The sequence below is a fragment of the Petaurus breviceps genome, unplaced genomic scaffold (assembly GCF_028583685.1).
Source record: "Petaurus breviceps papuanus isolate PSGF00001 unplaced genomic scaffold, PetGlider_PUasm1.0 227, whole genome shotgun sequence".
Classification (NCBI taxonomy): Eukaryota; Metazoa; Chordata; class Mammalia; order Diprotodontia; family Petauridae; genus Petaurus; species Petaurus breviceps.
In genome coordinates, this window is record NW_027185896.1 from 6,937,274 (window position 1) to 6,964,097 (window position 26,824).

Sequence of the window (26,824 nt, forward strand, 5' to 3'; positions counted from 1 at the left end):
CCCCAGTCCCAGGGTGACCTCAGTAAGAATTTCAGGCAGTAGGCGGGGCAACCAGGCTCCCTGGACAACAGGCAGCACAGCCAGCCCAGATGCTGGGGAAGAAGGAAGGATAGAACCCAGCTGGTGCCTCAATAATAGATTAGCCCTGTGGTTATTAACATGCCCTTTGGGCTAAGGGAGGAACTTCAGAGACTGGCACACACCTTTATTGTTGTTTCCTGCCCTCAAGGGAGAGGAGGATGATTAGGGCACACTGAAGTGTACATGTGTCTGGGTGGGGTGTTCTGTCCTGGCAGGGATGGTGTTGCTACCCGGTGTCATTCCTAGTGCCTAGATGGCACTATCAATAATCCCAGGCTCTCCCTGTCACCTGGGGGTCCCTACTCTCTTGTTGGACGTTGCCCGGTCACCCCAGTGCCCAGCTGGCTGTCAATAACGCCAGGCTCTCCTCCTCAGTTTAGGGAGTCCTATATCTGGTGGGCATTGCCCAGTCACCCCAGTGCCCAGCTGGCAGTCAATAATCCCAGGCTCTCCCTGTCACCTGGGGGTCCCTATTGCCTGGTGGGCGTTGCCCGGTCACCCCAGTTTCCAGCTGGCAGTCAATAATCCCAGGCTCTCCTCCTCAGTCTAGGGAGTCCTATGTCTTGGGGGCATTGCCAGGACACCCCAGATGGTACTGTCAACAGCCCCAGGCTCTTCCCGCCACCAGGGGGTCCCTGTCTGGTGGGCATTGCCCAGGCACCCAGAGGGCACCGCCCGCTGACCGCACACCAGTCAAGCCCAACTCCTTCCCCGTGCTCAGCTGGCACCATCAGGCGCCTCTGTACTTGGGGGCCATGTATGGCTCATCCCAAGCTCGCCAGCACCCACTGGCACTGCCCACTCTACTCCCCAACACCGAGGCGCCCCCCGGGGTGTGTCTCGAGCGCCCCCTAGAATCTGCTCCCCGGAAGCACAGCAGCCTTGCTCCTCTCACTCCCCCCTCCCCATCCCTTCCCATAGGGGCCGGTCGCAAGCATGCGTAATAGCCCCTGAAGCAGGAAGTGGTCACGACGAACTTCCTATTACATATTCCTCCGGCAGTAGAAAAGCCCACCCCCTTAAGGGCTGCAGTCATACTCCCCGCCTGGACCTATGAGAGCTTCAGGGGCGTGGCCATACCTGTTACTGTGTCCTATGAGGGGAGGAGAGAGGCGTGGCCAGGAGGCAGGACCCTATCGGCTTATAGGGGGCGTGGCCCAGGCCTTCCCGGTCAGCCACCACGTGAGCTTCGCGCTGTACCGGCTGAAGTGTGGAGACAACATGTCGGCGGCTGTGGTGGCCTCGGGAAAGCGGGGGAAGCCGACGGGCCCGGGTGCGGGGAAGCGGCGGCGGAAGGTGAGGCCTTTTCCGGGGGCTGCGGTGTCTCTCTCCCCAGCGGGTGGGTCCAGCTCGGGTTCCTCCCCTGGGTCCCCTGGGAGTCCGGCCCCGGGGCTCGTCTCTGCCCTGCTGGGCCCAGGCATGGCCTCCTCTCCTACCCTCGGGGGTCCCAGCCTGCGGCTGCCCCCGAACAGGGCCTCTGACCGGGGGCGGGGCCCTTTTCTTGGCAGCCCGACGTGGAGGGGGAGCCAGCCCGGCCCAAGGGGGGTGCCAAGAGGAGGCCCAAGCTGAGCGAGGAGATTTCCAGCGACTCGGAGCCGGAGAGGTGTGTGGGCCGGGACGCGGGAGGGCCACGGGGGCTTGGGCCGCTGGCCCCCAGAGCGTGACCTTCCACCCTAAGGGCTCCTGCCCCCGTGCCTGGAGGGCACCCCCTTCTTCATAGCTCCCTTCTGCCCCGAACCTCCCCCGCCCCTCCCAGAAGTAGCGTTGGCTAGAGTGTATGTAGCTCTTTAAGGCGTGCAAAGAGGTTTACAAAGTGTATCCGTCTCTGTTGTGACATCTACATCACAACGTTCTCCCTGTACAGATGAGTTCAGGGAGGCAGGCAGAAAGAGGTTAAGTGACTGGTCCAGGGTCACCCAGTCAGTTTCTGAGACTGGAGTTGAACTCATCCTCCTGACTCCTGGTCCAGTGCTGACTCTAAGGTTTGCAATTCCTGTGTCTGTGTGTAATTTTCTTCCTACATGCTTATTATCCCCTCTTTGTGTATACATGTGCATATTTTCTTTGTTCATATTATTTACTCCTAGTCACATCTGAGTTCAGTTTTTGTCTCTGTATCCCCAGCACCCAGCACCTGCTGGCCTCCAGATTCTCCTGGCCATCGGGGGACACACATGTTAGGCACTTAATAAATGCTTGGTAAATTCAACAACAATAAAGTCTTAGTTGCTAATCCTAGATTTTTTCTCAGTCTCTTTCCTGCCCTCTCTGATGGCCTTCTTTTGAATAGTCTGCCCTCTCCAGGTTTGTGTGACACTGCTCTCTCTTAATTGCCATCCTACCTTTCTCCCTGCTCTTTCTAAGTCTTCTTTGCTGGATCTTCTTCCACCCTACAGATGGTCCCCTAAGTGGCCTGGGCCCTCTCCACTTCTCTATACATTCACACTAGGTAACGACTTTAGCATCTATGAGTTCATTTGTTGTCTCTGTGGGGATGATTCTCAGATTTTTTTAATCTAACTCTGACCCTCTCTCTTGACCATCAGTTTTCTAGACATCTTGAAATGGATGTCTCATAGACATCTCAGACTCGGCATGTCCAAAAAAACTCCTTATCTTTCCCCAAAACCATCCTCTCTTTTAAATTCCACCTTCCATCTTCTCAGCCACCTGGGCTTACAATCTTGGTGTCTTCCTCAGCTCTTCATTCTCACCCCACCTATCCAGTCTCTTTACAGGTCTTCTTATTTCTACCGTCACAGCATCTCTCATATATGTCCCCTTCTCTCCACTTACACAGCCACTATTCTAGTGCAGGCTTTCATTACCCTATGCCTGGATTGTTTGCAGTCTGCCTTCTGGTCGGTCTTGGCTTCAAGTCTCTTCCTACACCCATCTGTCCTCTACCTCGGTGCCAAAGTGGTCTTGAAGTCTGACCAGGTCATTCTTATTCTCCCTCCACCCCAATCAGGAAACTCCAAGGGCTCCCTATTACCTCCACGATTAAATATAAAATAAATGCAAAATCCTCAGCTTGACTTTTAAAGCACTTTACAACCTGACCCCTTCCTACTTTTTACTTTACATACCTCTACATATTCTGTGATCCAGCAGCAAATAGCCTTTTTGCTATTTCTCAAACATGACACCCCATCTGGCAACTCCATGACTTTTTAATGGCTGTCCCCCAAGCCTGTAATGTTCCATGTCCTCACCTTCCCTTCTTGGATTATCTTCTCTTCTGCAGGAGGCCTTTTCCTGTCCCTTCTGCTGCTTATTGCCATCCCTCTGAAATTATTCTCCATTTACACTATGTGTATCTTGTAAGTACAGTTTTTTTGCATGTTTTATTTTTGTTTGTTTTTATTTTTAGGATTGAGGGCAGGGACTGCTTTTGTATCCTAGCACCTAACATAAAATCCTTAGCACATAATTAATAACAAATGTTTGTGGGGCGGCCAGGTGGCTCAGCAAGTAAGAGCACTGGCCCCAGTGTCGGGATGACCTGGAGATCGAATCCGGGCTCAGACACTTAGCATCCACCCAGAAACACCTGGTCATGTGACCTTGAGCAAGTTACTTAACCCCAATTGCTTAAAAAAAAATAATAAATGTTTGTTGACTGACCTGTTTGTTAAAAGAATGAACCAAGTTCAGTCCATTGTACAAGGAGGGAGATGAATTCCACAGAAGTGGAAGTGACTTGCCCAAGATCCATCCAGTAATTATGGAATTCCTATTCTGTGTTCAGTAATTGGGGCACAAAGACAAAAATGAAACAATATCTCCCCTCAAGGAGCTTACATTTTACAGGGGTGAGAAGATACAACTTTTACATAGATAAGTAAATAAAAAGTATATACTTAAATACTTGAAGGATCTTATAATGATGTAGACATCCCCTCCAAGGTGACACTCATGTGTCAGCTTTATTAAGCACCTACTATGTACCAGGCATTGTGCTAAGTGCTAGAGATACAAAGCAAAGAACCAGCCATCCTGCCCTTGAGAATCTTACAAGGGAGACATAACTAGGTACTTAAAATTTTGATATATACAGACTAGGTGGAAGGTAACCTTAGAGAGCAAGGTGCCCGTTCTGCCTGCCAGTCTTGTTTGACTTTTGCACTTGGCTTCCTCTCACGTTGCATGCTTTCCTTGATTTCTCTTGATGTGTGGGGAACAGTGGAGCACGTGGACAGCCCAGTGTGGGGACCAGCTCCTCCAGCCTATGACATACAAAAGTATATGTCAAGTAACATCCAGAGCCAGGAGACAGACTTGTGCCTCAGAAATGCTCCCTGGCTCTGGGATTCAGGACGGTGGGAGTCATTCTGTCTCTTCTTCTATAAAATGGAGGTGTTGGCTGTGATTTCCCCCAGAGCTCCTTCCAGGACTAAATCTCAGTGTGGTCCGTCTGGGGGAGACCAGGCAGAACCAGTCTGATCCCTCTTCCTCCTGACAGCCCTTCAGGTAACTGAAGGCAGCTTTCACATCTTCCTTGAGGCTCTTCTGGGTTAAACACCTTCAAGTCTTTCACTTGATCCTTAATATAGGAAATAGAGTCTAGCCTCTCTGCCATCCTGATCGCCCTCTTCTGCATGCCCTTCAGCTTATCAGTGTCCTTACACATGGTACCCAGAACCCAGCATGGGGACAAACAGAGGAAATAAGCATTTAATAAGTGCCTGCTGTGTGCTATTATCTCCTTCAATCCTCACAACCACTCTGAGAAGGAAGTGCTTCTACTATCCCCATTTTATATTTGAGGAAAGACATGGGACAAGTGACTTGTCCAGGGTCACACAGCTGGTGCCTGAGGCCAAATTTGAACTCCCCTGTTCCTGACTGCAAGTCCAAGAGCTCCGTCCACTGCACCCCCCACTTCCCTTGTTGGACTCCAGAGTGTGGTCTGACCAGGGCACAATACAGAGAGATACCGCCTCCTTATTCCCAGAAGTGGTATCCCTCTTAATGCAGCAACATTAGCATTTTTGGCTGCCACATCCCATTGCTGACTCATTTTGAGTTTGTAGTCAATTGATTAACAAACATTTATTAAGTGCCTGCTGTGTGTGCTAGGTGCAAGAAATGCAAAAACCAGCATGAAACATGGCTGTTGTCTGGAAGGAGGACCCTCTCTGGTGAGTGGTCTGATCACTCAAGTTGATTAAAGCAACAACCGGGAGGAGCCCCAGTTTTCAGAGTGGGGTCAGAATTACAAAGTTAGACAGTGGTGGGAAAAGAACAAGCGAATGGCACAAGCTGGGGCAGGATATCCATTGGTGATGCCTCTCAGCACAGAGATGTGGAACAGCTTGCCTTTGCGATGGAGAAAAACAGACTTGTGTGCACTCTAACAGAGGACAGCTTGCAGAGGGGGATGCACTCTGGCCAAGCTTGATTCTGCAATGTCAACTCTACAGTTGGAGCTTTTTATAAAATCCAGTTCAAAAAATATAGGCTAGGTGAGGCATGGTTAGGGAGCAGATTGAAAGAGCCTGGGTACTATCCTTGGGCCTTACACTGCGCCCTGACCCTCACCTCCTATTTTGCTGAGAACATGGAGCCCACGCACCAGGAGGTCCCCCTTCTCTGCATCAGGGCACAGGGCCAGGCACAGAACCCTGCGGCCCTTCCCTGCAGACCTGCTGTGCTTTGGTTCTGGGTCTATGTTATCTTCTTGTCCAGTCTCTCTACCTTTTCTGCAGAGACAGTGTGAGGTGCAGTAGCAAATGCTTTACTCAGATCTACATAAACTGTGTCTGGCATTTCCCACACTGCCAGCTTAGTGACCACATGATAACAGGCTTGTTCTTGATGGGGCCATGCTGGTTCTTGGTCATTCCCACTTTCTTTTCTGATGTTCATGAAACATTTGGGAATTTCCTGGGAATCCAGAGTCAAGCTGGCTGTCCCATAGTTCAAAGACTGTTTTCTTCTCTTGAAATTTTGGGACATTGGCCCCCCTTTGGGCCTGTAGATCTTTCTCATTCTCCATTTCTTTCAGATTATCATTAACAGTGGGCTCAGAAATCACATCTTACCAGTTCTTTCAGTACCCAAGAGGAGAATTCATCTAGGTCAGGTGGTTTGAATTCACTGAGAGCAGCTGGATTCTCCTTTGTTCTGCCCTTACGTATCTCAGGTATCGGCTCCCTTGTTAGCTCTTTGTGTTCTCTGGTTTCCAGTGGGAACGTTGTTCTCTGTGTGAGAGAAAATGAAAGGGAAATAAGAGGTGTTGTCAGTTAGTCCCGCTTGCCCCAAGCAGCAATCCCATCCATCTCTCATTTGATCCTCCTTCCTCCACTGCCCCTATGCAGCTTTTAAAAACCTTTATTGCTTCCTCCGCTCATTTGGTGCCATAGTACTTGTGGCCCCGCTGCTACAGGACCATGCCGCACTTTTGTTCATCCCCTGTGCATTCAAAGAAGAAAGTTTTATTGGCATCTTTTTATTTTTATATCACCTCTACTTCCCACTTTATTCCTCACTTTTCAGAGAGCCATCCATTATAATGATCCATAAAATAGAGGAGGGGAAAGTTCAGCCAAACATGGTGAAAAAGTCAGATGTTCCGTACGGCATTCCAGATCTCTGGGCTCCCACTACCTTCTCATAGCTCTCCTTTGGGACCGAGCTTGGTCGTTATAGACTGGTGGGATTCAGTTTGGATTGTTTATTTCAGGGGATAGATGGGCCACCTGTTTTTATTTGGCAAAGGAGCTAAGAATGGTTTTTACATTTGGGAATAAGGTTTTATTGGATTTTAAAATATAGAAGCCATTCTTAGCAATCAGGCAGCGACTAGCAGTTGGCCAGCCCTTGGTTTAGTTGCTTCTGTTCTTTTGTGGTTGTATATGTTATTTTCCAGTTCTACTTCATTTTACATTGCTTCTCTGTGCATAGCTTTTATATATATTGGTAAGTTCCCTACGCATTCACATTGATCTCTTAAGACAAGTCCCATTTTCCCCCCTCATTAAAATTGTTTTCCTGTATATCTTCAGAATTTCCTTCTGGAAAGTTTTCCATTTCTCCTGGGTTGACTTTCCCTGTAGAATTTTAGTTCATTTTGAACCTTTTAAAATCTTCTGTCACAAAATTTAAAGTTCTAGCACTTGCCAGGTACTAATAGTGGGTACTTAAAAATGCTTACTGACTAACCACAGCCAGTTTTTCTCTCCTATATCTCCAATTCTAGAAGGGGGAAGTCAGTTCCTCCTAATCTTTTTCACTTCAGCAACCAGTTCTTCCTTGTTAATAAAAATCAGTCCTTGTGTAGAATTTTACCTTGCTGGTTCCTTTACTTTTTTAAAGGATGAAATTATCATCATTAGTGTCATCTTGTCTGGTAATACTTATTTAGAGAAGTTTGTGATCTTTTTATGTTTTAGTACTCATAATTCCTTCTAATTTTAATAGCCTCTCTCTTTAATTTATCTGCTTATGGAATTTTCTTTTTTCCTTATTTTCATCTGTCACTCAATTTTGGACATTCCCTCCCTTTTGATGGTGGGTATACCCCTGGGTGCTGTGTTGGGGAATTTATTCCCCACTAGCCTCACTCCCTGCCTTAAGTAGTTTGCGGGGATGAGGGTAGTAGAGAACATATTTTGCACAGCCACTCAAGACTGCCCCAGTTCTAGTTGGGGTTGATATGCTATAGCCTTGGCCTTCTGTACTTTGGAGATTGCCCCAGGCAGAAGAAATCTTGATTCTCTTCCTCTTCTCCTTCTGGAGGAAGGTGAATTTCTGCAGCTTGTTGTAGTTGGGCTGGGGACTGGATGAGCTGTGAGGGACACCGAGGTACGCTTTCAGAGTCTGCAGCAGAAACATAGGCTCTGTCTCTCAAGGACATGCCCGTGAGTCAGTTTATGTGCCCTGTGGGTCTGTGGTGACTGCTGAGAAAGAGTACTGAGTGAACCCCTTAAAAATGAGTGCTCTGCAGCATTAATGCATAATAAGGCTGTTACCTTGTTGGGGTTTTGGCTTTCTTTTCTTGTAGATTCATTCAAATTCTACTCCTGACACATAATTCCTCTTTGGGGGGCAGGGGGGTTGAGAGTTATTGCAGACTGAAGAAAATGTCTGGTCCATCATCTTGTGAGTTCCATGCCTAGAACTGCAGAGAGTAATTGTTGCTTGTTCACTGTCAGAGTGGCAGGAGGTCTCGGGTGTAATACCCCAGGGGTCTATGGCTTAGTCCCGTTCAGCATTTCAATGATTTGGAAAGGCTTGTTCATCACATTTGCAAATGGTACAGAGCTTGGAGGGTTAGCTAACCATACTGAATGACAAAATCAAGATCCAGGAGCATTGGGACTAACCCAGTAAGATAAAATTCAGTAGGGATAAATGTAAAATTCTTACACTTGTATAGTATGAAAGCATGAGTAAATAGCAGGTGTTTCCCTCCCCTCCTACCCAGAAGCCCCCTCCCCCCCCCCCAAATAACCCCCAAAGATCTTGGGGTTTCAGGGGACTGCAAACTCTGAGTCAGCGTTGTGAGGTGGAAACCAAAACAAGCTAATGAGCTCTTGGACTGCACAAGAGGCCAGGCTTCCAGGCATGGGGCTCTGCCTTCCCCAGACCTCATCTCTGTTCATCTCTGTGCAATATGCACTGGAGAATGTCCATAGGAGGGCCGCAAAGATGAGCATGGACCTTGAGTCCATGAGCCGTGAGGATTGGTTGAAGGGAACATTTAGCCTGGAGAAAAGAAGATTCCTTGGGGGATGTAAGAGCTGTCATCAAGAATCTGAAGGCCTGTCATGGGGGCTGGGGTTTAGGCTTAGCCAGTTTGGCCCCAGAGAGCAGACCCTGGAGCCTGGGGTAGAAGCTGCAAAGAGATAGGAATGGGTGGCCTCATGAGCTAGGTGGGCTCCCTTTACTTGAAGGTCTTCAAGCAGAGGCAGAATGATTGTCAGTGGGACTAGGTGCCTGCCGAGGTCCCTTCCAGCTCTCTATGTCTATGGTTGGGTGAGATGCCTGCGGGACATCCAGGCAGTAGGTTAGATGTGGCTAAAGCTCAGGGGAGAGATTAAACCTGAATAGGTACATTCTGGAGTTGTTTGCAAGGAGATCACAACTTAACCTACAGCAGCTAATGAGAGAACAGAGAGCTCAGACCCCAGACTTAGACACCCATGGTCAGGGGCTGGGGTGTGGCTAGTGATTGACAGTAGGAAGGAACCATCAGATGGTAGGAGGAGAACCCGGAGAGAGAGCAGAGAGGACGCTGACAGACAAGGGTGGTCATCGGGCAGGAGGAGGGAGGGCTAAGGAGAAGCCATTGACTTCATGGGTTAATGAGACAGGGAGATGGTGGGAAGGTCCAGGGCCAGGGGTCCAGGGCTGAGGAGCAAGGTGAGGCAAGAGAGGCTTTTGGAATCACTTTTGTATTTTGTTATGAAATCAGCAAACACGAACATTTCAACAGATGAAGAAAAGTCAGCCAGCCAGCAAGCATTTATGAAGAGCAGGTGCCCCCCTACAGACGGCCTTTCCAGTTGTTAGACCTGCCCCATCCTCTCACCTCCCAGATTACTTTGTGATAGTCTGTGTGCATTGTGTATGGATTTTTCCGTGTACGTGCTGTTTCCCCCTTGTAGAAGAGACGCTGCTTGAGGCTTTTCATGGATGTCTTTATGGCCCTAGCCTTGCACAGGGCCTGGAAGAGAGACTCCTAAATGCTTCCCGAATCTGCCCTTGGGATTGCCCCTGAGTGCCCAGCCGGTCTTTGTCTGCAGCTGTGTATGAGGGTGGCGGCTGTAGAAGTGACGCTGCCTGGAGCAAGAGGCAGATCCCTTCACCTCCACTCTCTCCTGTGTCTGTAGCCCTGAGGACACAAGGAAAAAGCAGGAGGAAGATGAGGAGCTGGAAGAGACTGCCCAGGAGAAGAAGCTCCGGCTAGCTAAGCTCTACTTGGAGCAGTTGAGGCAGCAAGGTAAGGCCGTGTGCTGGGAAGCCTGGGTCTCCTCCCTGGCTGGGGGGAGCCGTCCTCTTCTGCGTTTTCTGGGCTGGGCTAGAATATTCAAAACGGCTGGCATTTCCTGAGCGTCGCTGCCTTCAGGCCTGCGGTGCAAGAAAGCCAGCATGGGGCTGTGGAGGCCGCCTGCCTCAGCCCACAGCACCATTTCCTCCCTCCCCCTGCCCCCTGCCACCTCCACACTTCCCTGGGTGGCTGGACCTGGGCTACCTGGTGGGTGATTGATGCCAGTGCTGGCATTTAGCCTGGCAGGGGGGCAGCCCAAGTCCCTGAGCTCACTTCCCTTGTGAGGTAGAGAAGGGAAGACTTTAATAGGCCCCCTGAAGGGAAAGGAGCCCCAGGGGCCTAGAGTTATTTAAACAGACTGAGACTATGAAGTGACTTTGGATAGCATCGGGAGACAGCTTGTGTATCCACAAGGAGGGTTGGGCCCTGTACCTCTCCCTGGGTAGAGTGTGGGAGGAGAATGAAGGCACCTTTGGGCAGTCATTCTTTCCCCCCTCCCTGGGTCCTTATCTGGTCTGTGTTCTGCCCTGGGCAGAGGAAGAGAAAGCTGAAGAAGAGGCCTTTAGGGATGACCAGGTGGCTGGGAGACTAAAGGAAGATGTGGTAAGTGAAGGGTGAGCTTGGCGGTTGGGTCTGCCCCTTGCCCACAGGGTTCCAGAGAGTCTCATCTTCTTTCTTCTTCCCACAGCTTGAACAGAGAGGGCGACTTCAGAAGCTGGTGGCAAAGGAGGTGAGTGACAGAGAGCCCTGTGTGGGAACCCTTACTCAGTGGGGTGTCTTGGGTCTTCCATGAAGTGGGAGTGATGTTTGTGCTACCCACCTCCTAGGGCTGTGTTGAGGAGGGCCTTGTAGGGCTTTGTAAACCTCGAAGGAATAAATCGTGAAGCAGTCATTAATCTGGACTGCGCTGGAATCAGTCCCCCTCATTCCTGGGCCTCTTCTCACCTGCTGAGCAGTAGTTATAGTCCCCTGTATGACTTGCTCAGGGTTTCACAGTTCCTCAGTGTCCACACCACCAAGTTCTGAGTCCAGTACCCAGCCACTGCCCACCTTGTCTTGGACCCTGGAGAAGCCAGTTGAGCTGAATTGTTTCCATTTAGAAACTTGTTTTTGAAACAGCAGAACATAACCTCCACTGTCTCTCTGGGAGCTTGGCCACTGCAAAGTTTTCCAGCTTTCTTTTGCATCCAGATGGTGTTCAGCTGTCCTGTGCCCAGGGAGGTGTGACTAACCTATAGAACCAGCTCCACCTGAATGATCCTTCAGGGACCCTTAAGTACCTTGTTTTTCCTCAAATTGGTTGCTTTTTTCCTTGCTTCTGAAACCAGAAGATGTCCTGATTTTGATACTCTGGAAAATTCTGGACCTCACAGACGTTCTATCCTCTTGCTTGTGAAGCTTGCTTTTCCTACTTTTTGATAGAGAAACAGATACCTTGGATATGAAGTGGCCAGAATAGTCTCTAGTCATTATTGTCAGGTAAAGCTTTTGAGCAGCCTGACCTACCAGGAAGAGATAGGGTCTTTATTTCTTTGCAGCCCTTGCAGGCCTGGATATGAATTCCACTCTAGCGTAGTAGGGGAGAATGAGGCCTTAGGTTATTGGGAGTTTTGGAGCCCCTGTGGAGTTTACCATTCCTCCTAGTGCCTGCTGACAGGGCCCCCTCTTCTTGTCAGATCCAGGCTCCAGTGGCTGAAGACATCCGGGTCCTTCGGGGCCATCAGCTGTCTGTCACATGCCTGGTCATCACCCCTGACAACTCAGCCATCTTCTCTGGAGCCAAAGACTGCACCATCATCAAATGTGAGTGACCAGGGAGGCCCAAGGTGGGATGTGTCCTGTACAGAGGAGACCAGGCTGTCTTTTTCCCTTCTCTTCCCCAGTTAGAGAACCTGGGCAGAACCCCTCCCTGCACAGCCAAGGCCATTCAAGTGGGTGGGAAACTCTGGAAGGTGAGACTCTTGGGTCTCATTCTCATACCTGCCCTTGGCTTTCTCCTCTGTCGGCCATCAGAAGAGGGCCAGCAGCCAGTCTCCAGCCCTTGGCAGTGCTCTCTCCTTATACCTTCCTCCCCACTACTGCAGGGAGTGTGGAGAGTGGGAAGAAGCTGCACCAGATTCAGAGGGTGAAGAAGGGAGCTGAGCACCAGCCACCTGGGCACGCTGACCACATCCTCTGCATGGCTATCTCCTCAGACGGCAAATACCTGGTAAGGGAGCCTGCTGAGAGCATCCGAGACGGGGAGGGCAGGTCGGGGCCAGCCTGAGGACTTCTGGACCTGCGTGTTCTTGTTCCCCCAGGCCACGGGAGATAGGAATAAGCTGATCCTGATCTGGGATGCAGATAGCTGCAGGCACCTCTATACCTTCACAGGGCATCGGGATGCAGTGTCGGTAAGAGGCTTGGGAGACCCTCACCTCCTTTGAGCCTGGTTCTTGGGGGCTTGCTCTAGAATCTTCTAGCTGGAAATAGGATTTTGTGAGACCATTAAGGCCATCCTCCTGTCTTCAGGCAGGGCCAGTACCCCTGTTACTGGTAAACTTACCCTTGGCGAAGTTCTTCCTGTTTCCTCTACAGTGTGGGCCCCTAGGCCCTGGCTGTCTTAACACTTGACTCTCCCCCTGACTTATTTAGGGCCTGGCATTTCGGAAGGGCACGCACCAGCTGTACAGCACATCCCACGACCGCTCTGTGAAGGTGTGGAACGTGGCCGAGAATGCCTACATAGAGACCCTGTGAGTGGGAGGTTGGCAGTCTGGAGCAGTACTTCCCATGGGGAGGAGGGCATCCCAGGTGAAACTCCTCAGTCAGGCTTTTGAGGTCCCTTGTCATTGGCCCCAGGCTCGGTCTCGTTTCTAGCCTCCTTTCCCTGGAATCCCTGACGCAGATTGGTCCTAGCATCATGATATGGAGAGGAGCTGAGCCTCTGTAGAGGAGAGAGCTGAGGCCCAGGGAGGGGACGGACCATGTCTGAGGCCTCAGAGTCAGGAGCTTTCTAGGGTTTAGAGCAAGAAGGAACCTGAGCAAGCATTGTTTCCTCATTTTACAGAGGGGGAAACTGAGACCTAGAGAGGCTGTGACTTTCCCAAGAGCAGAGATGCTCCCAGAGCCACCACCTTTCTGCGATGTGCCCCTTACCTGCTTGCCCTCCCTGTGGTGCTGCTGCAGCCCTGGCCCCCTCCTTCCTTTCCATCCTTCAGAGTCTGGCAGCTGTCCACCCTCTGAGGCACCAGCTCTGCTGCCCTGAGCTCTTGTCACCCTTGCTGGCTGTGCCCTCCAGTGGCCTCGAGCGCACCTCCCACCCTCCCTCATCAGCATTTATTTCACTTTTCTCCTGCTCATGTCTTGGCTTTCTTGCTGGACGCTGAACTCCCCAAGGTCCAGGACAAGGCTTAGCACACAGGAAGGAGAAACTTTTTAAAAGCTAATTGGATTGTAGGGCTAGAGTTGGAGGGCACCCAAGAGATCAGATCAGCCAGCCACGAAGACACAGGCTCCCAGAGAAGTGACTTGTGCAGGGTGATGCAGCCAGGGAGCCCTGAGCCAGACTTTGCGCTCATGTCCTCCGACTGGACAGGGCTCTTCCCACTGCTCTGTACCCCAGACACTGCTTTTTGGCTGATTCTTTCTCCTCTCTTTGCCCCAGATTTGGGCACCAGGATGCTGTCATGGCCCTGGATGGACTGAGCCGGGAGAGCTGCGTGACAGCAGGTGGCCGTGATGGCACTGTCCGTGTCTGGAAGATTCCCGAGGAGTCACAGTTGGTCTTCTATGGCCACCAGTAAGCGGGTGGGAACAAGGAAGAGGGTGCACATCATACCAGTCTCCCCATCTCAGAGAGGGACTCTGGGGAGGGGGTGGTGTATCTTTCCTCTGAAACCCCGTTCCCTCTTTCAGGGGCTCTATTGACTGCATCCAGCTCATCAATGAGGAGCACATGATATCTGGTTCAGAGGATGGGTAAGGGTCCCCCAACAGCCACAGCCTCCCCCGCCCCCACCAGTATGTGCACAGAGGCACTGCCTCCCATCCGGGCACCCTCATGAAGTCCCCTACTGACTCCTTCCTCTCCCTGCCTTTTAAAGCTCGTTGGCTCTGTGGGGTCTCTCCAAGAAGCGGCCCCTCACCCTACAACAAAAAGCCCATGGGATGCGAGGAGAAGAAGGCTTGGAGCAGCCCTACTGGGTGTCATCGGTGACAGCACTGCTCAACACGGACCTTGTGGCCTCAGGTTGGTTTGAACCCCAGACTGCCTGGCAGGGCTTTCTTCCCTCTTGGAGGCAGGCTCAGGGACAGTGGCTCTCAGTAGCCTGGTGGGCTAGGCCGATGGCCTCCCCTCGCTCCAGTTTTTTTATTGTTGTTTTGTTTTTTTAACTGAGGTCAGGGAAAAGGCCTTCTTCCAGAGTTCATAATACCATGTGTAATGGCGCCTTATCTCCAACCCTTAAGGTTTATAAAGCATTTGCCTCAGGCAGCTCCACGAGGTATGAAGAGCCTTACACAGTTTAAGAAATCCTTGCTCCCAATCTTCTCACTCTCCTCAGCCCAGTCAGAGGAGCCCTGGTTACATTATAGGACCTGAAAGGTGAGACCTTTGTCTGAGTAGGAATTCCTAACAAGGTCCTCAGGAATACACCAGTTGTGCCCAAGGAGATGGCCACTGCTCCCCGCAGGAAGTCGAGCTCACAGCCTCTGGAGGGAGCCCAGCCAACACTGGGCAGCTCTGAGGGTCAGGAATCAGCCTTTCTGCAGCTTCTCCCTGTTGCTCCTCATTTGGGGCTCAAATGAGACAAGTCTGATGGCTCTTCCACCTGGCAGCCCTTTGGATAATCCTGAGCAGATGCCCATGGACCCTGCCCAGCTCGTTCACCTGCACTCACATGGTTTGGAGTCTGGCCTTCCTGCTGTCCTGGTCACTTGCTCTGGATTGTCCTAGAACGTGAGCTCCTGCATGCTCACGCCTGCTCATGGTCTGGCTGCAGCAGAGGAGGCCCTGCAGCTCACATGTGGGCCCAGGCCATCCTGGGGAGTCTTAGTGAGGGCCCTGCTCCTGCAGAGCTGCAGAAAAGAAAGCTGCCATCCCTTAGAGCCAGGAGTTGTGGTAGCTGCCACTGCCATGGAGCCTCAGGGGCAGGAGGCTAAAGTTTGAGCACCAGCTCTGGGACCTTGGGGCAAGGTAGACTCTGGTGCCTCAGTTTCCTCATCTGTAAGTGCTCCTTCTTGCTCTAAAATTTTGAGTCTGGTACCAGTGTTGTTAGTTTTTTTTTTTTTTTTTACAAATGAGGAAACCGTGGCTTGTGGAAGTTTAGCTCGTTGGCTCAGATCACACACAGCCGGTCCCAGTCCACTGTTCTCCATTAAAAAGCCTGAAAGACCATGGATCCCAGGATTTTTAGTTGAAAAAGGGGTAGCTCCGCCCTCTTTTGTGACAGGAGGCTGAACTCCAGAAAAAGGAAAGGAGTGACCTAAGGAAACCTGGATCAGTCTCCAGAGTAGTACTCAGTCAGCCAGCAGCGTCACCTCCTGGACATGGAGAGATTGGAACCAGGCTCCCGACTCTCACATCCAATGTTTCTCCTGCTGCACTACATTCCCTGTGCTCATTTTGGACTTCGGTGCTCTGGGAGCTACAGACATCATTAAAACACTGCCTTCAAGGAGCTTCCAGCCTGCTAAGGAGAGAAGATGCATGCATGGCTGCCGTCTGTGATGAGACCAGAGGAGGGAGAGCTCACTTGGGGCCAGAGTGCTCAGGCAGGTCTTAGAGTTGGAAGGGCCCTTAGGCTTCCAGGGAGTGGCTGGCCACCCAGACCACATCACTGGCCAGTGAAATGTTTCAATCAAAGGCTCCAGATCACCATTGGGCTTCTTGCAGCCCTGATGTGGGGGCTGTCATTGGTGCATGAGGTGAAGACCAGAAGTCAGGGAGAGGAGGCAGAACCTGGCAATTGGGGGTGCATGAGCAAGACATGAGGAAGAAGGAGTCATTGGGTTTTTGAGAAGTGATTGAGTTCTGCTAGAAAGTGTAACGGACCAGGAGAAATGTGCTTCAGAGAAGCAGCTGAGAAATGTTCCCCTAGAAGACTTCACAGAGGATGCATCGCCTGAGCTGGGCCTGGGATTCCTGGGAAAGATTTATCAGCAAGCAGAATTCTCTCTGGCCCCAAGAGGCAGGATAAGAAACAGCCTTTCCCTGATGTAGAGAACAATAATTGAAGAAACCCCGCTTTATCAAGGCAGATGGTAACTGTTCTACAAGTCTAGTCTGAAGAGTTAGTGTATGGGACAGTGTTGGGCAGGACTGGCCAATGCTGAGACCAGCTCTCTCCTAGCTAGGCCTCTTTGGGCACTGGGTGTCTGCCTTGAAAAAGAAAGGTTATGCTGTCTCAAGCTCCCTGAGTCAAAGGAGCAGCAGGGGACTGGAGGCCTTTGGCTTACTTTCCCTACCTGGCCCCATCAGTTTTTATGTTTTTTCCTTCTTTCTCAACTCCAGGATCTCACAGCTCCTTTGTGCGACTCTGGCAGTGTGCAGAGGGTTTCCGGAAGCTGGAACCACTCTGGGACATCCCTTTGGTAAGGAGTGGACCCAGGGGAGGAGATGGCTTGGACTGGTGGGGACGAGGTGGTATTTGGTTCCCATTCACCCTTCTCCATATTCCCCTTTAGGTTGGCTTCATCAACAGCCTCAAGTTCTCCAGCACAGGAGACTTCCTGGTGGCGGGCGTTGGGAAGGAACACAGGTACATAGTCTTAGGGAACCTCATCAGCCAGGCCCCTCTTTTCTCTGGGGCGGGAAATTGTGGGAGGTGGTTTGGGACTAGAGCTGGGCTAGGTTGGGAAGAAGCTGAGGAAGCCGAGAGGGAAGGCCTCGAGGCCTCGGCCTTCAGGTCCTCCCTCTCCCCACAGGTTGGGACGCTGGTGGCAAGTCAAAGATGCCAAGAACTCAGTCTGCATCATTCCCCTGCGGAGAGTCCCTCCTGCCCCTGCTGCTGGCTCCTAACTCCTCTTCCACCAAAGCTGGCTCCTGTTTATTTAAATCTCTTCCCTGCCCCCAGTGTTTGTATTAAATTAGTCTGTGGTCGTCCAGGCCCCAGCCACCCGCTCTTGTCCCTGTCACCTTGTGGAGCCTCAGTACCTCACCCCTCAGAAGTGGAGGTGGCCCCAGAGAGGAGGAGAGGCTTGGTGATGGACAGTGACGTACACAGAAGAGCTGGTGAGAGCCAGAGGATGGTGATGGAAGCTAGCGTTTATGGAGAGGCCACTCTAAGGTTTGCAAAGGGCTGTATGTAAGTCACCTTATTTCATCCTCACAACAACCCTGTGAGGTAGGTGCTGCAGTTATCTCCAGTTTTACAGGTGAGGAAACTGAGGCAAGCTGAGGTTAAGTGCCTTGCCCAAGGTCACTCATTCAGTGTCTGAGGGAGGATTTGAACTTGGGTCTTGCTGACTCCAGGCCTGGTGCCTGAAGAGGCACAGGGGAGAATACAGGCAGAGAGACCCCAAGACCCAGGCTTTCTGACCACTGCCTGCAGCTGAGGAGGGAAGAGGTCAGGTCAGACCCACCAAAATCCTTTATTGGAGAGAGAAGAACAAGCCCTAGGCAATTAAGACCTTCACGTCCATTGCCAGGCCTCTCGCTGTGATCTGGTAGTGGCCACGCAGAAGCCCGCGGGTCAGGCAGCTGCGCCAGCGCATCTGGATCAGGCAGGCAGCAGCCCGAGCCCTCAGGTAGCGTCGTCGCACACGCCACATGCGAACCAGGGCCTGGAGCTTCACCACGGCCCACTCTCGCCTCGTGTAGAGCTGCAGCACTATCCGGCGACGCCGATCTAATGACCGCATGTGAGCTACCCGCCACCAGCACTGGATGATCCAGGCGCGGAGGGCCGCGTGCAGCAGGGTCCGTCGCACTAGGGTCCCCCGCCACCAGGCCTGGATTTTGATGGCTGCCTTGTCCTAGGCCAGAGTGGAGCAGGACAAGAGCCTGCTCAGGCCCAGAGCCTCTCCTCCTCTTCCCCTCCCCCCCCTTAGCTCTTGCCTTTTGTCTCTGTCTTCACTCTCCCTGTCCTAGGAACTCTCAGCTCTATCATCCCCATCCTTTGACCCTGCCCTCCTTCTAGGCTCTGGATAATAACCTTAGACCCTCTTACCTGACTCCTTTCACTCTCCCCAGCCCCCTCCCTTACTTTCCCTGAACCCCACGTGACCTGGATCAGGCCTTGATGTCCCCTTTAACACTATTGGGTGGGGGGGTTCTAGGTCTCCACAAAAAACATTCCTCCCCAGCCCAGCCTGAAATGATACAAGAACCCACTGTGTTCCTCATTTGTTGATGATGATTTTTTAAGACGTATCAGACCACCTCAAACATTCTCCTGGCTTAATAAATGCAGCCAGAGAGATGTCTTTGTTCAGCAGTCCTCCAGTTCTGTACAGCAAGTGAAGCATGAAGCAGGGAAAAGATTGCTAAGCAAAGGTGCTGGCCTCCGTCACAGAGCATCATACGCAGCTGAGATGGAAGAAGGGTTCTTTATAGGCCACTGAGCTCCTCCAAAGGCTTTTATTTTCAGACGATGTCTTGTTGATTGCATCAAGCCCCAGAGTTTCATGGGGCCCCTTCCATGAAATTCATTCCCATTCAGAAGTGATCAGCCTAACAGTTCAATAGGGAAAAACCAAGTGCAGGAAGATGTGCCTGTTGCCCAATGTGCAGCTGGAAATGCAGTCCATTATGTCAGCCTGTCAGCATATACATCTCGAACAGGCACTGTAGATGGACAAGGATAGACCCAGATTCGGAAGAAGAGAGTGGATTGATTGATTTACTCTTAGGTCTAGTACTTCTAATCATCTTAAGCTGTTCCCTGACAGACATAAAAACCTGTCTTTGAACAAAAGCATCTTTCCAATGTTCCTCTATAGAATATGGAATACCACATTCCTCAAAAAATAAAAATGGGGAACTCAAGGCAATGGAGACATACATCATAGCTGTCAGACAGCTACAGCATATTGAAGCTTGGTTTAAGAGTTATTCAGGAGAAGGAGCATCAGAAAAGAGGCAGATATGGCCCATGGCAAGTGAAAGAGACAGTCGAGATGCTGCATTGATAACCTGCAGAATGTGGACATTGGGAAGCTCCTCCATGGAGGGTTTTTGGAAGTACATGGATGCCAGTAGTAAAGGATGAGGAAGTGTGAATGGCTGGCAACACACATCACTAGAGGGAGAACCACCACTGATAGCAGAGATCCACCATGGCCTTAAAAAAATGTTCTCTTGAGTAGCATAGCAACAATGTCCTACATTGTTGTTTCTGTATCTACCTACAAACTCCTTTGTTCTCTGTGTGTTTTTCCAGATTTTTTTGCAGTTCTTGTTCCCATAGTGGTTAGTCAATAAAAGGTAGCATGATATCAAGGAAAGTGATGGGTTCAGATTCTTTCCTTGGCACTTTTGATCTGGAACAAGTCACTTAATTTCTCTGCCTTGGATTTACTCATCCATATAACATGAGGTTGAGTTTTACATCTATGATCCTGTTTTTCTCTGCTTTACTGGGGATAGGTGGTATCTTCCCTGGTAGAATGGCAGCTGCTTGAGGGGTGGGACAGCCCTTCTTCTTACCCCAAGTACCTGGCACACAGGTTAATAAATGGTAGTTGGCTTTTCCTCGGAGGCCCAGGATGGTACCTTCTCCAAGAATCCTTTTTTCATCTTTTCCCCCAGTTAACTTATGCCAGTTGTGGTTTCTTACATCTGACCACAGCCTCCTTTAATCTACCCTCCCTCTCATCAACCATCTCCCCTCCACATTTTCTCTTAACCCTCTTTCCCTCCTACTTCCCTGCAAAGGGAATTTCTCTTTCCTCGAGCTAGTTCAGAAGACAGTGAGGCTCCATCCTTGTCTGCTCCTTGTGCACCTCTCTCAGGTGAGTTTTCCACATTCTTCTCCCTTCCAGTACGTCCCTCTTTCTTACCCTTTTGTTCATCTTTTGATAATGTCCCAACATAATAGATTCCACCTACCTGACCTACTGATAATGTTCTTAGGGGTTACAGATACCATCTTCCCATATGGGAATGTAAACAGTTTAGCCATGTTAAGTCCCTTGTGATTTCTCATCTGTCTTTACCTTTTTATGTTTCTCTTGAGTATTATGTTTTGAATGTTAAATGTTCTTTTCAGCTCTGAGCTTTTCATCGGGAATGCCTGATAGTTTTCTATTTAATTAAATATCCATTTGTCTCCTGAAGGATTATACTCAGTTTTTGCTAGATAGGTTCTTCTTGGTTGTAATCCTAGATTGTTTGCCTTTTGGAATATCATATTCTAAGCCTTTCATTTCTTTATAGTGGTATCTACTATCCTGACTATAGCTTCTTGGCATTTGAATTATTTCTTTCTGGCTGTTTTAAGTATTTTCTCCTTGACCAGGGAGTTATGCATTTTGGCTTTAATATTCATGGGAGTTTTCTTTTGGGGATCTCTTTCACCAGATAGCCAGTGGATTCTTTTGATTTCTAGTTTGCTCTTTGGTTTTAGGATATCTAGGCAGCTTTCCTTTATAATTTCTTGAAATACTATGCCTAGTCTTTTTTTTTTGATCATGGCTTTCAGGTAACCCAATTATTCTTAAATTATCCCTTTGTGATCTATTTTTTCACATCAAATTTTCCTATGAAATATTTCACAGTTTCTTCAATTTTTTTCATTCTTTTGACTTAAAAAAAAATCGTATCTTGATATCTCATGTAGTCATTAGCTTCCCCTTGATCAGTTCTAATTTTAAGGGGATATTTTGTACCTCTTTTATTTACCATTTAGACAATTCTGATTTTTAAGAAGTTATTTTCTTCAGTATTTTTTGGTGACTTTTACCAAACTGTTGTCTTTTCATAATTTTCTTAAATAGCTCTCAATTTCTTTTCCCAATTTCACTCCACCACTGTTATTTTTAAGATCAGTTTTTGTTCTTTTCTCGCTTTAGCTTTTCTAGGAATTCTTGTTGGGCTTTTGCCCATTCGGCATTCCTTCTAATGAGTTTTTGTCTTGACCTTCTCTGTTACCTTACTAGCTTTTAATGGTTGGGTGTGTGTATGTGTGTGTTTTGCTCATTTATCCAGTCTATTTCTTGAATTTGGACTTGATATTAAGAGTTAGTCTCTGCTTTTCTCTGGGAGTAGATGATTGGCCTGGGCTTCTATTATGTCTTGCTTTCACAGCTTGATCTGAGTTCTGTAGGTTTTTGGTGCCGCCAGAGTGATGTGAGAGGTCTGGTCACTGTCCTCCAGGTCTACACTCTGCTCCTTACCCAGGTAGGGCCCCTGTTCCCTTCATGACGGTGACCTAGAACTGGGTTATTGATGACAGTGGTCAAGTGGCATCCAGTCCTGTGCCCAGTGCTAGCATTGGGTTCCCTTGGGATCTCTTTCTGACCAAGTCCCAATAACAAAGACCAGTCATAAAGTGATGAGGGTTTGCATTCAAGAGAAAGGATCTGGATGTGAGAGGTAATGGAGGCAAGAATGGCTAGAACTGAAAGATGTTTGATCCTGGGGTGCTGGGAAGGTTCCGGTGATGCTGCCAGCAACAGAAATAAGAAAATCAAGGAAAGCTGGTCTATGACTTTGAGGTGCAAGTGACACTCAAGTGGGTGTTTGTCTTGTTAGTAGTTGGAGATGGGTCTGGAACCTCAGGAGACAGGTTGTTGAGGGCTGGAAATCGCATTTGGCAGTCAGTTGGAAGGGACCATAGTCTAGAGCTGGAAAGTGCATTAAAGTTCAGTCCCCTCATTTTACAGATTGGAAAACAAGCTAAGAAGGTAGTGCTTGAAGCAGAATTTGGATTCCGGTCTTCCTGACTCTAAGCCCAGTTCTTTAGCCACCTAGCAGCTGGTTTTTGGAACCCAGGCACCTGACTTTGTCACTATTACACTTCATCTTAATTGATTCGGCCCTTTGTTTTAGCCTATTAGCGTGCAACCTGTCCATCTTCACTGTGTTGGCATCTTCTGAAAATGCTGAAGATGGCCTTTTTGCAGATCATTGATAAAACGCATCAAGCAGCCCTGGCCAAAAGCACTTCTATCCTTAGATATGCTCCACTGGGCCATCTGCATTGACAAATTGATGCTAGGGGAGTAGATGACATCAAGTAGAAAAGAGAAAAGAGACAGGGTCAGGTCTACATTTTGAGGGAATGAAGAGTCAGTGAAGGAAACAGGGTGGGCCTGAGGATGTCTTTTATTGGGCAAGGAAGGTCTAGTGCCCTCCCCACACTAGACCTACCAGCCCCTTAAACCATTAGAATTTTGGTGTTAAATGCCAGATGTTTGCATGCCACCTCAAATTGGCTGGGTACGTTTTTGCACCTCTGAAAGTAGTGCCAGCACAACTGGATGAAACAGGTGACAGTGTTTGGCAGCAGCCCCAGTGGATGTGCCACATGTGGACCAGTGCTGAAACTTCAGGGCTCACTCCTGTGGGGCACAGAGCAGCGCCATTACCTGTCACATCTCTGTTAGTCTCACATATGCCACCCACCACCAGCACTGGATGTTCCAGACTTGGAGGGATGCACATAGCAGTGCCCGTTGTACCAACATTACCTGCCACTATGCCTGAATCTTCCAGTTCTCAGCATCCTTCATCTGTGTCTGCAGGGCAGAGCTTAACATGGCCTTTCTCCTTGGCCTAGCAAAAAGCACCCTGACTCTCCTTCCTTACCAGAGGAGAATCCAATGTTCTCATGGCAGGCCCAGTCTTGAGATCCCATGGACTCATCTCCAGTCCCCATCCTAAGGCAACTGATGCCTTGGCCCTTCTGAATCCCCACCCTCTCAATTTCCACTTCCTACGAGCTGCCCATGACCCACTTCAAGCCTTGCTAGAGATCTCCCTTTCTCCACCATCTGTCCAAGACAGTCCAACACAACTCCCTAGCATCAAGAAAGTGTGCTAATCAGAGCTCTGGATCCCCCTACAGGAATCATTCCCTCTTCTCCAGCCTGAGACACTTTCTGTCCCCAGTCCACCCTAAGGAAACCCCCAGACTTCACCTACCGTGTGTTTTTCTTCAAAGTCGTTAAGTTCGTTTTCAGATTCATTACTACCCTTCTGTACCAGACATAGGGCAAGAGAAGGAAGGAAAGGGAATAGATGAGAAGAGTGAGCTGGGAGATGTTGGCATTGAGTAGCCATTCTTCTTGTGGACTGGCCCCTAGAGCCCTCCAGAGGATACCTGTTTTCTCACCCTTTTCCTAGGTCAATCCATCTTTCCCTCCCACCACCCTCTCCACCAGAAGCAGGATCTCCAAGATCCCAAGCTGCCATCCCACTCTCCCCCCATTTTCCAACCTAGCCCCACCCTTACAGAGACTTTACATCCCATGGTTTGGAGGCAAGTAGCTGTCACCCTCTGACCTGCTTTGACAGTGGTGGTCTGGTCTAAGCAGGAAGGCTAGGGGAGTGCCTATGAGGTCATAAGAGGAGACACGGGGACTTGGCTGTATCCTTGATCACGAAAACCCTTTACTGTCCTCCCACCCTCCTTAAAGGATAGGAAGCTTCTGGCTAGCGTCAGCTTTCAGTGCAAGAACAAAGACCCAGGTTGAAAAGCAGGACACCAAGATCCATTACAGTGCCCACCATACAAGGTGCAGGAGGTGCAGGATGGGGGGGGGGGGTGCGGTGTGAGAAGGGCTCTGACTAAGATGCCTCTTTAATGGGGCTTTAGGGCTCTGTAAAGTTGGAAAGAGTGTCTGCTTCTGCCAGACTAACTCCATTCCTTTTTTTTTTCTTTGCTTTTTGGAGGGAGGAAGGCAGGGCAATTGGGGTTAAGTGACTTGCCCAAGGTCATACAGCTAGTAAGTGTTGAGTGTCTGAGGCTGGATTTGAACTCAGGTCCTGTCTGCCCAACCTAGCCACCTCTCTGTTCCTTTTTAAAAAGAGTTATAAGAATGGCTCATTATAGGGATCCCAGACATCTTGGGTTTTAATAAAGCATTTAAGAGCTCTTGATTTCTTTTTTTTTTTTTTTTGGTTTCTTTTTGGAGGGGGGAAGGCAGGGCAATTGGGGTTAAGTGACTTACCCAAGGTCACACAGCTAGTAAGTGTTCAGTGTGTGAGGTCAGATTTGAACTCAGGTCCTCCTGACTCCAGGGCCAGTGCTGTATTCACTGTGCCACCTAGCCACCCCCTCTTGATATCTTTTTGGGCAAGATGGCTGACTGTTGACTAGATGAAAATGCTGTTAGATTGGGTTCATAACTAGTTGAAGAACTGAAGTGGTCATTAGTCAATGTCAGCCCGGACTGGTCTCTCTCTTGAGTAGTGCCATAAGGCTCAGTCCTTTTTTGATCCTTCTGTGGCTTCCTTTCCTCCCACTCTCTCAGCTTTCTTTTACAGAAAATATTGAGGCCGTTCACTTCAAGCTCTCTCTTCTCCCATCATTCACTCCTCCTTTGCCTCCTGTCTCATATAATGCAATGGCTTTGCTCCTTAGCAAGGTGAACTGGATCCTCTGCTTATTCAAGTGATCCCATCTCGTCTCCTCCAACAGATTACCCACTCTGTCATCTCTACTCTTATCGCTTATTTTTAGTCCCTCTCTACTGGTTCCTTCCCTATTGCCTACACACATGCCCATATCTTCATCCTGAAAAACAAACAAAGAAACCACTCACTTGATCCTTTCACTCTTGCTAATTATAATCCTGTCCCTTTGTAGCTAAACTCCAGAAAAAGGCTATCTACATACAATAGGTGCCTCCACTTTCTCTCCTCCAAGGCTTCTGGCCTTATCATTCCAAGGAAACTGTGCCCTCCAAAGTTGCCAGTCATCTTAATTGCCAAATCCAGTGTGTTTTTCTCAATCCTCATTCTCCGTGACCTCTCTGCATGCAGCCTTTGACTCTGTTGATTACACTCTCCTTGAGATGCCCTTCCCTCTAGGTTTTTGGGACACCACTCTCTCCTGGTTCTTCAACTTATCTGGCTGTTCCTTCTGTCTCCTTTCTGGATCCTTCTCCAGATCATACCCTCTCAATATAGGTGTCCCACAAGATTCCATCCTGGACTCTACCGCTTCACTTGGTGATCTCATCAGCTCCCATAAGCTGATCATCTCTATGCTGATGATTCTCAGTGCCCCAACCTCCCTGCTGATCTCCAGTCTTGCAGCTGTTTTAACAAAGAATCTGCCACATTCTGAATTCCTGGAATGGTCCCCACTTTAGTCCTCTAACACAGTCTTGTAGTTTTCACCCATTTATCCTTTCTTGTTCTATATAAAGGGTGCATTGCTATAAGAGATCCTTAAACTGCTATATTCTGTTAATATCATTAAGCAACAATTATATAAGATGACTTGTGGGGTCTTTTACCACAGATCAAAGAATCAGCCTTGGAACCTCTCTTGGAAATCCAAAAAATGTATCGTGTGAGTTGCTTCTCAGACATGCCCCACATCTCACTCTTGCAGTGAGAACACCTGCTCTCTTCCTGAGGTTCTCTCAACCAGTCCTTCAGGCCCTGTAGAGTCACCAGGATGCTTTGCTGAGATGAGTGACCCCAGTGCTCGGCCACCACTTACCTCAGTCATCCTGAGAGCTTCTGCACAGACACACAGAAAGTCCGGCATTCAGGTATCAGTCACTTCCTCACTTCTGCTTTGCAGCATCTGACTAAGACTTCAAAAAGGTTGAAGTTAATTCCAATCAATGCTAACATTCTGGAGGTAGTTGCTACATCTGGAATGAATGAATAAATGAAGGAAAATGCATTTGTTAAGCATATACTATGTTCTAGGCACTGTGCTAAGCCCTGAGGATAAAAATACATTCTCTCAAGGGAGCTATCATTCTAATTGTCATTTTTTTTCACTTGTGTCTGTCTCTTCATGACCCTATTTTGGGGGTTCTCTTGGCAAAGATACTGGAGTGGTTTGCCATTTCCTTCTCATTTTACAGATGAGGAAACGGAGGCAATTAGGATTAAGTGACTTGCCCAGGGTCACACAGTGTCTGAGCCAGATTTGAAATCATGAAGATGAGCCTTCCTGATTCTAAGTCCACTGCTCTATCCACTGTGGATAGAGTTGCTGCTCTTTATATTCTAACAGGGGGAGATAAATGCCAATGGCCAGGGAAAGGAATTTGCTAAGGTGTTGTTGGGAGTCATGGGGGATGGTGGGTGGAGCCATTGGTGAAGAGCTGTCATGCCTTTTCCAGAAGCAAGGTAGTAGTGACTTGATCACCATTCCCAAAGCAAAAGGTGGACATGAAGACAGGCTGGGGTGAGTGCCTGCTGGTATGGTGGACGTCTGGAGGCTCCATGTGAAGTGTGGTCTGGGTGGGTCTGGAAGCAGGTTAAGTGTAGTGCAGCCATTCACCCACTCACCGGTCTAGGGACACTCGGCCCCAGGGCAGGAATTCCAAAACTGAGTGGACTAACTCCCACAGGGAGTGGACTAGGAGGCATAGTCTCTGGAGGGCTGATCCAGTCCAGAGCAGGCTGTTCCAGGGGAGACCTGTTTAGGACACAACCCATCAGGGCATACCAAATATGGTGATACTGATAGTCCTTTCACTCTCTATGTCTGGGCTTTGATAGGCTGCGAAGGTGTTGTTCTCAAATGTGGTTCCTAAAATGACTGGCGTTCAGTGGGTCACTTGAGATCCACTTTCCAGCACCACAGAGCACTCTGTGCTGTCCATCTTCACTGTCAGCGAGTCCCAGGCCAT

The 26,824-nt window shown here is 49.3% G+C and overlaps 2 protein-coding genes across 2 annotated transcripts; one reads left to right on the plus strand and one right to left on the minus strand.

The window, feature by feature from the left end:
- The first annotated feature begins 1,217 nt into the window (after positions 1-1,217).
- RRP9 (ribosomal RNA processing 9, U3 small nucleolar RNA binding protein) lies at positions 1,218-19,504 on the plus strand. Its single transcript, XM_069095605.1, has 15 exons — positions 1,218-1,377; positions 1,590-1,684; positions 9,921-10,030; positions 10,614-10,681; positions 10,767-10,808; positions 11,755-11,881; positions 12,163-12,287; positions 12,379-12,471; positions 12,713-12,813; positions 13,725-13,859; positions 13,976-14,038; positions 14,164-14,309; positions 16,572-16,651; positions 16,745-16,818; positions 16,985-19,504. Exons 1-15 carry the CDS (start codon positions 1,303-1,305, stop codon positions 17,076-17,078), a joined length of 1,428 nt encoding a protein of 475 aa, XP_068951706.1. The 5' UTR covers positions 1,218-1,302; the 3' UTR covers positions 17,079-19,504.
- Positions 17,675-26,824, minus strand: LOC138166903 (IQ domain-containing protein F6-like). Its single transcript, XM_069095392.1, has 3 exons — positions 26,753-26,824; positions 26,481-26,594; positions 17,675-18,034 (listed from the first exon to the last, which is right to left on the minus strand). Exons 1-3 carry the CDS (start codon positions 26,822-26,824, stop codon positions 17,675-17,677), a joined length of 546 nt encoding a protein of 181 aa, XP_068951493.1.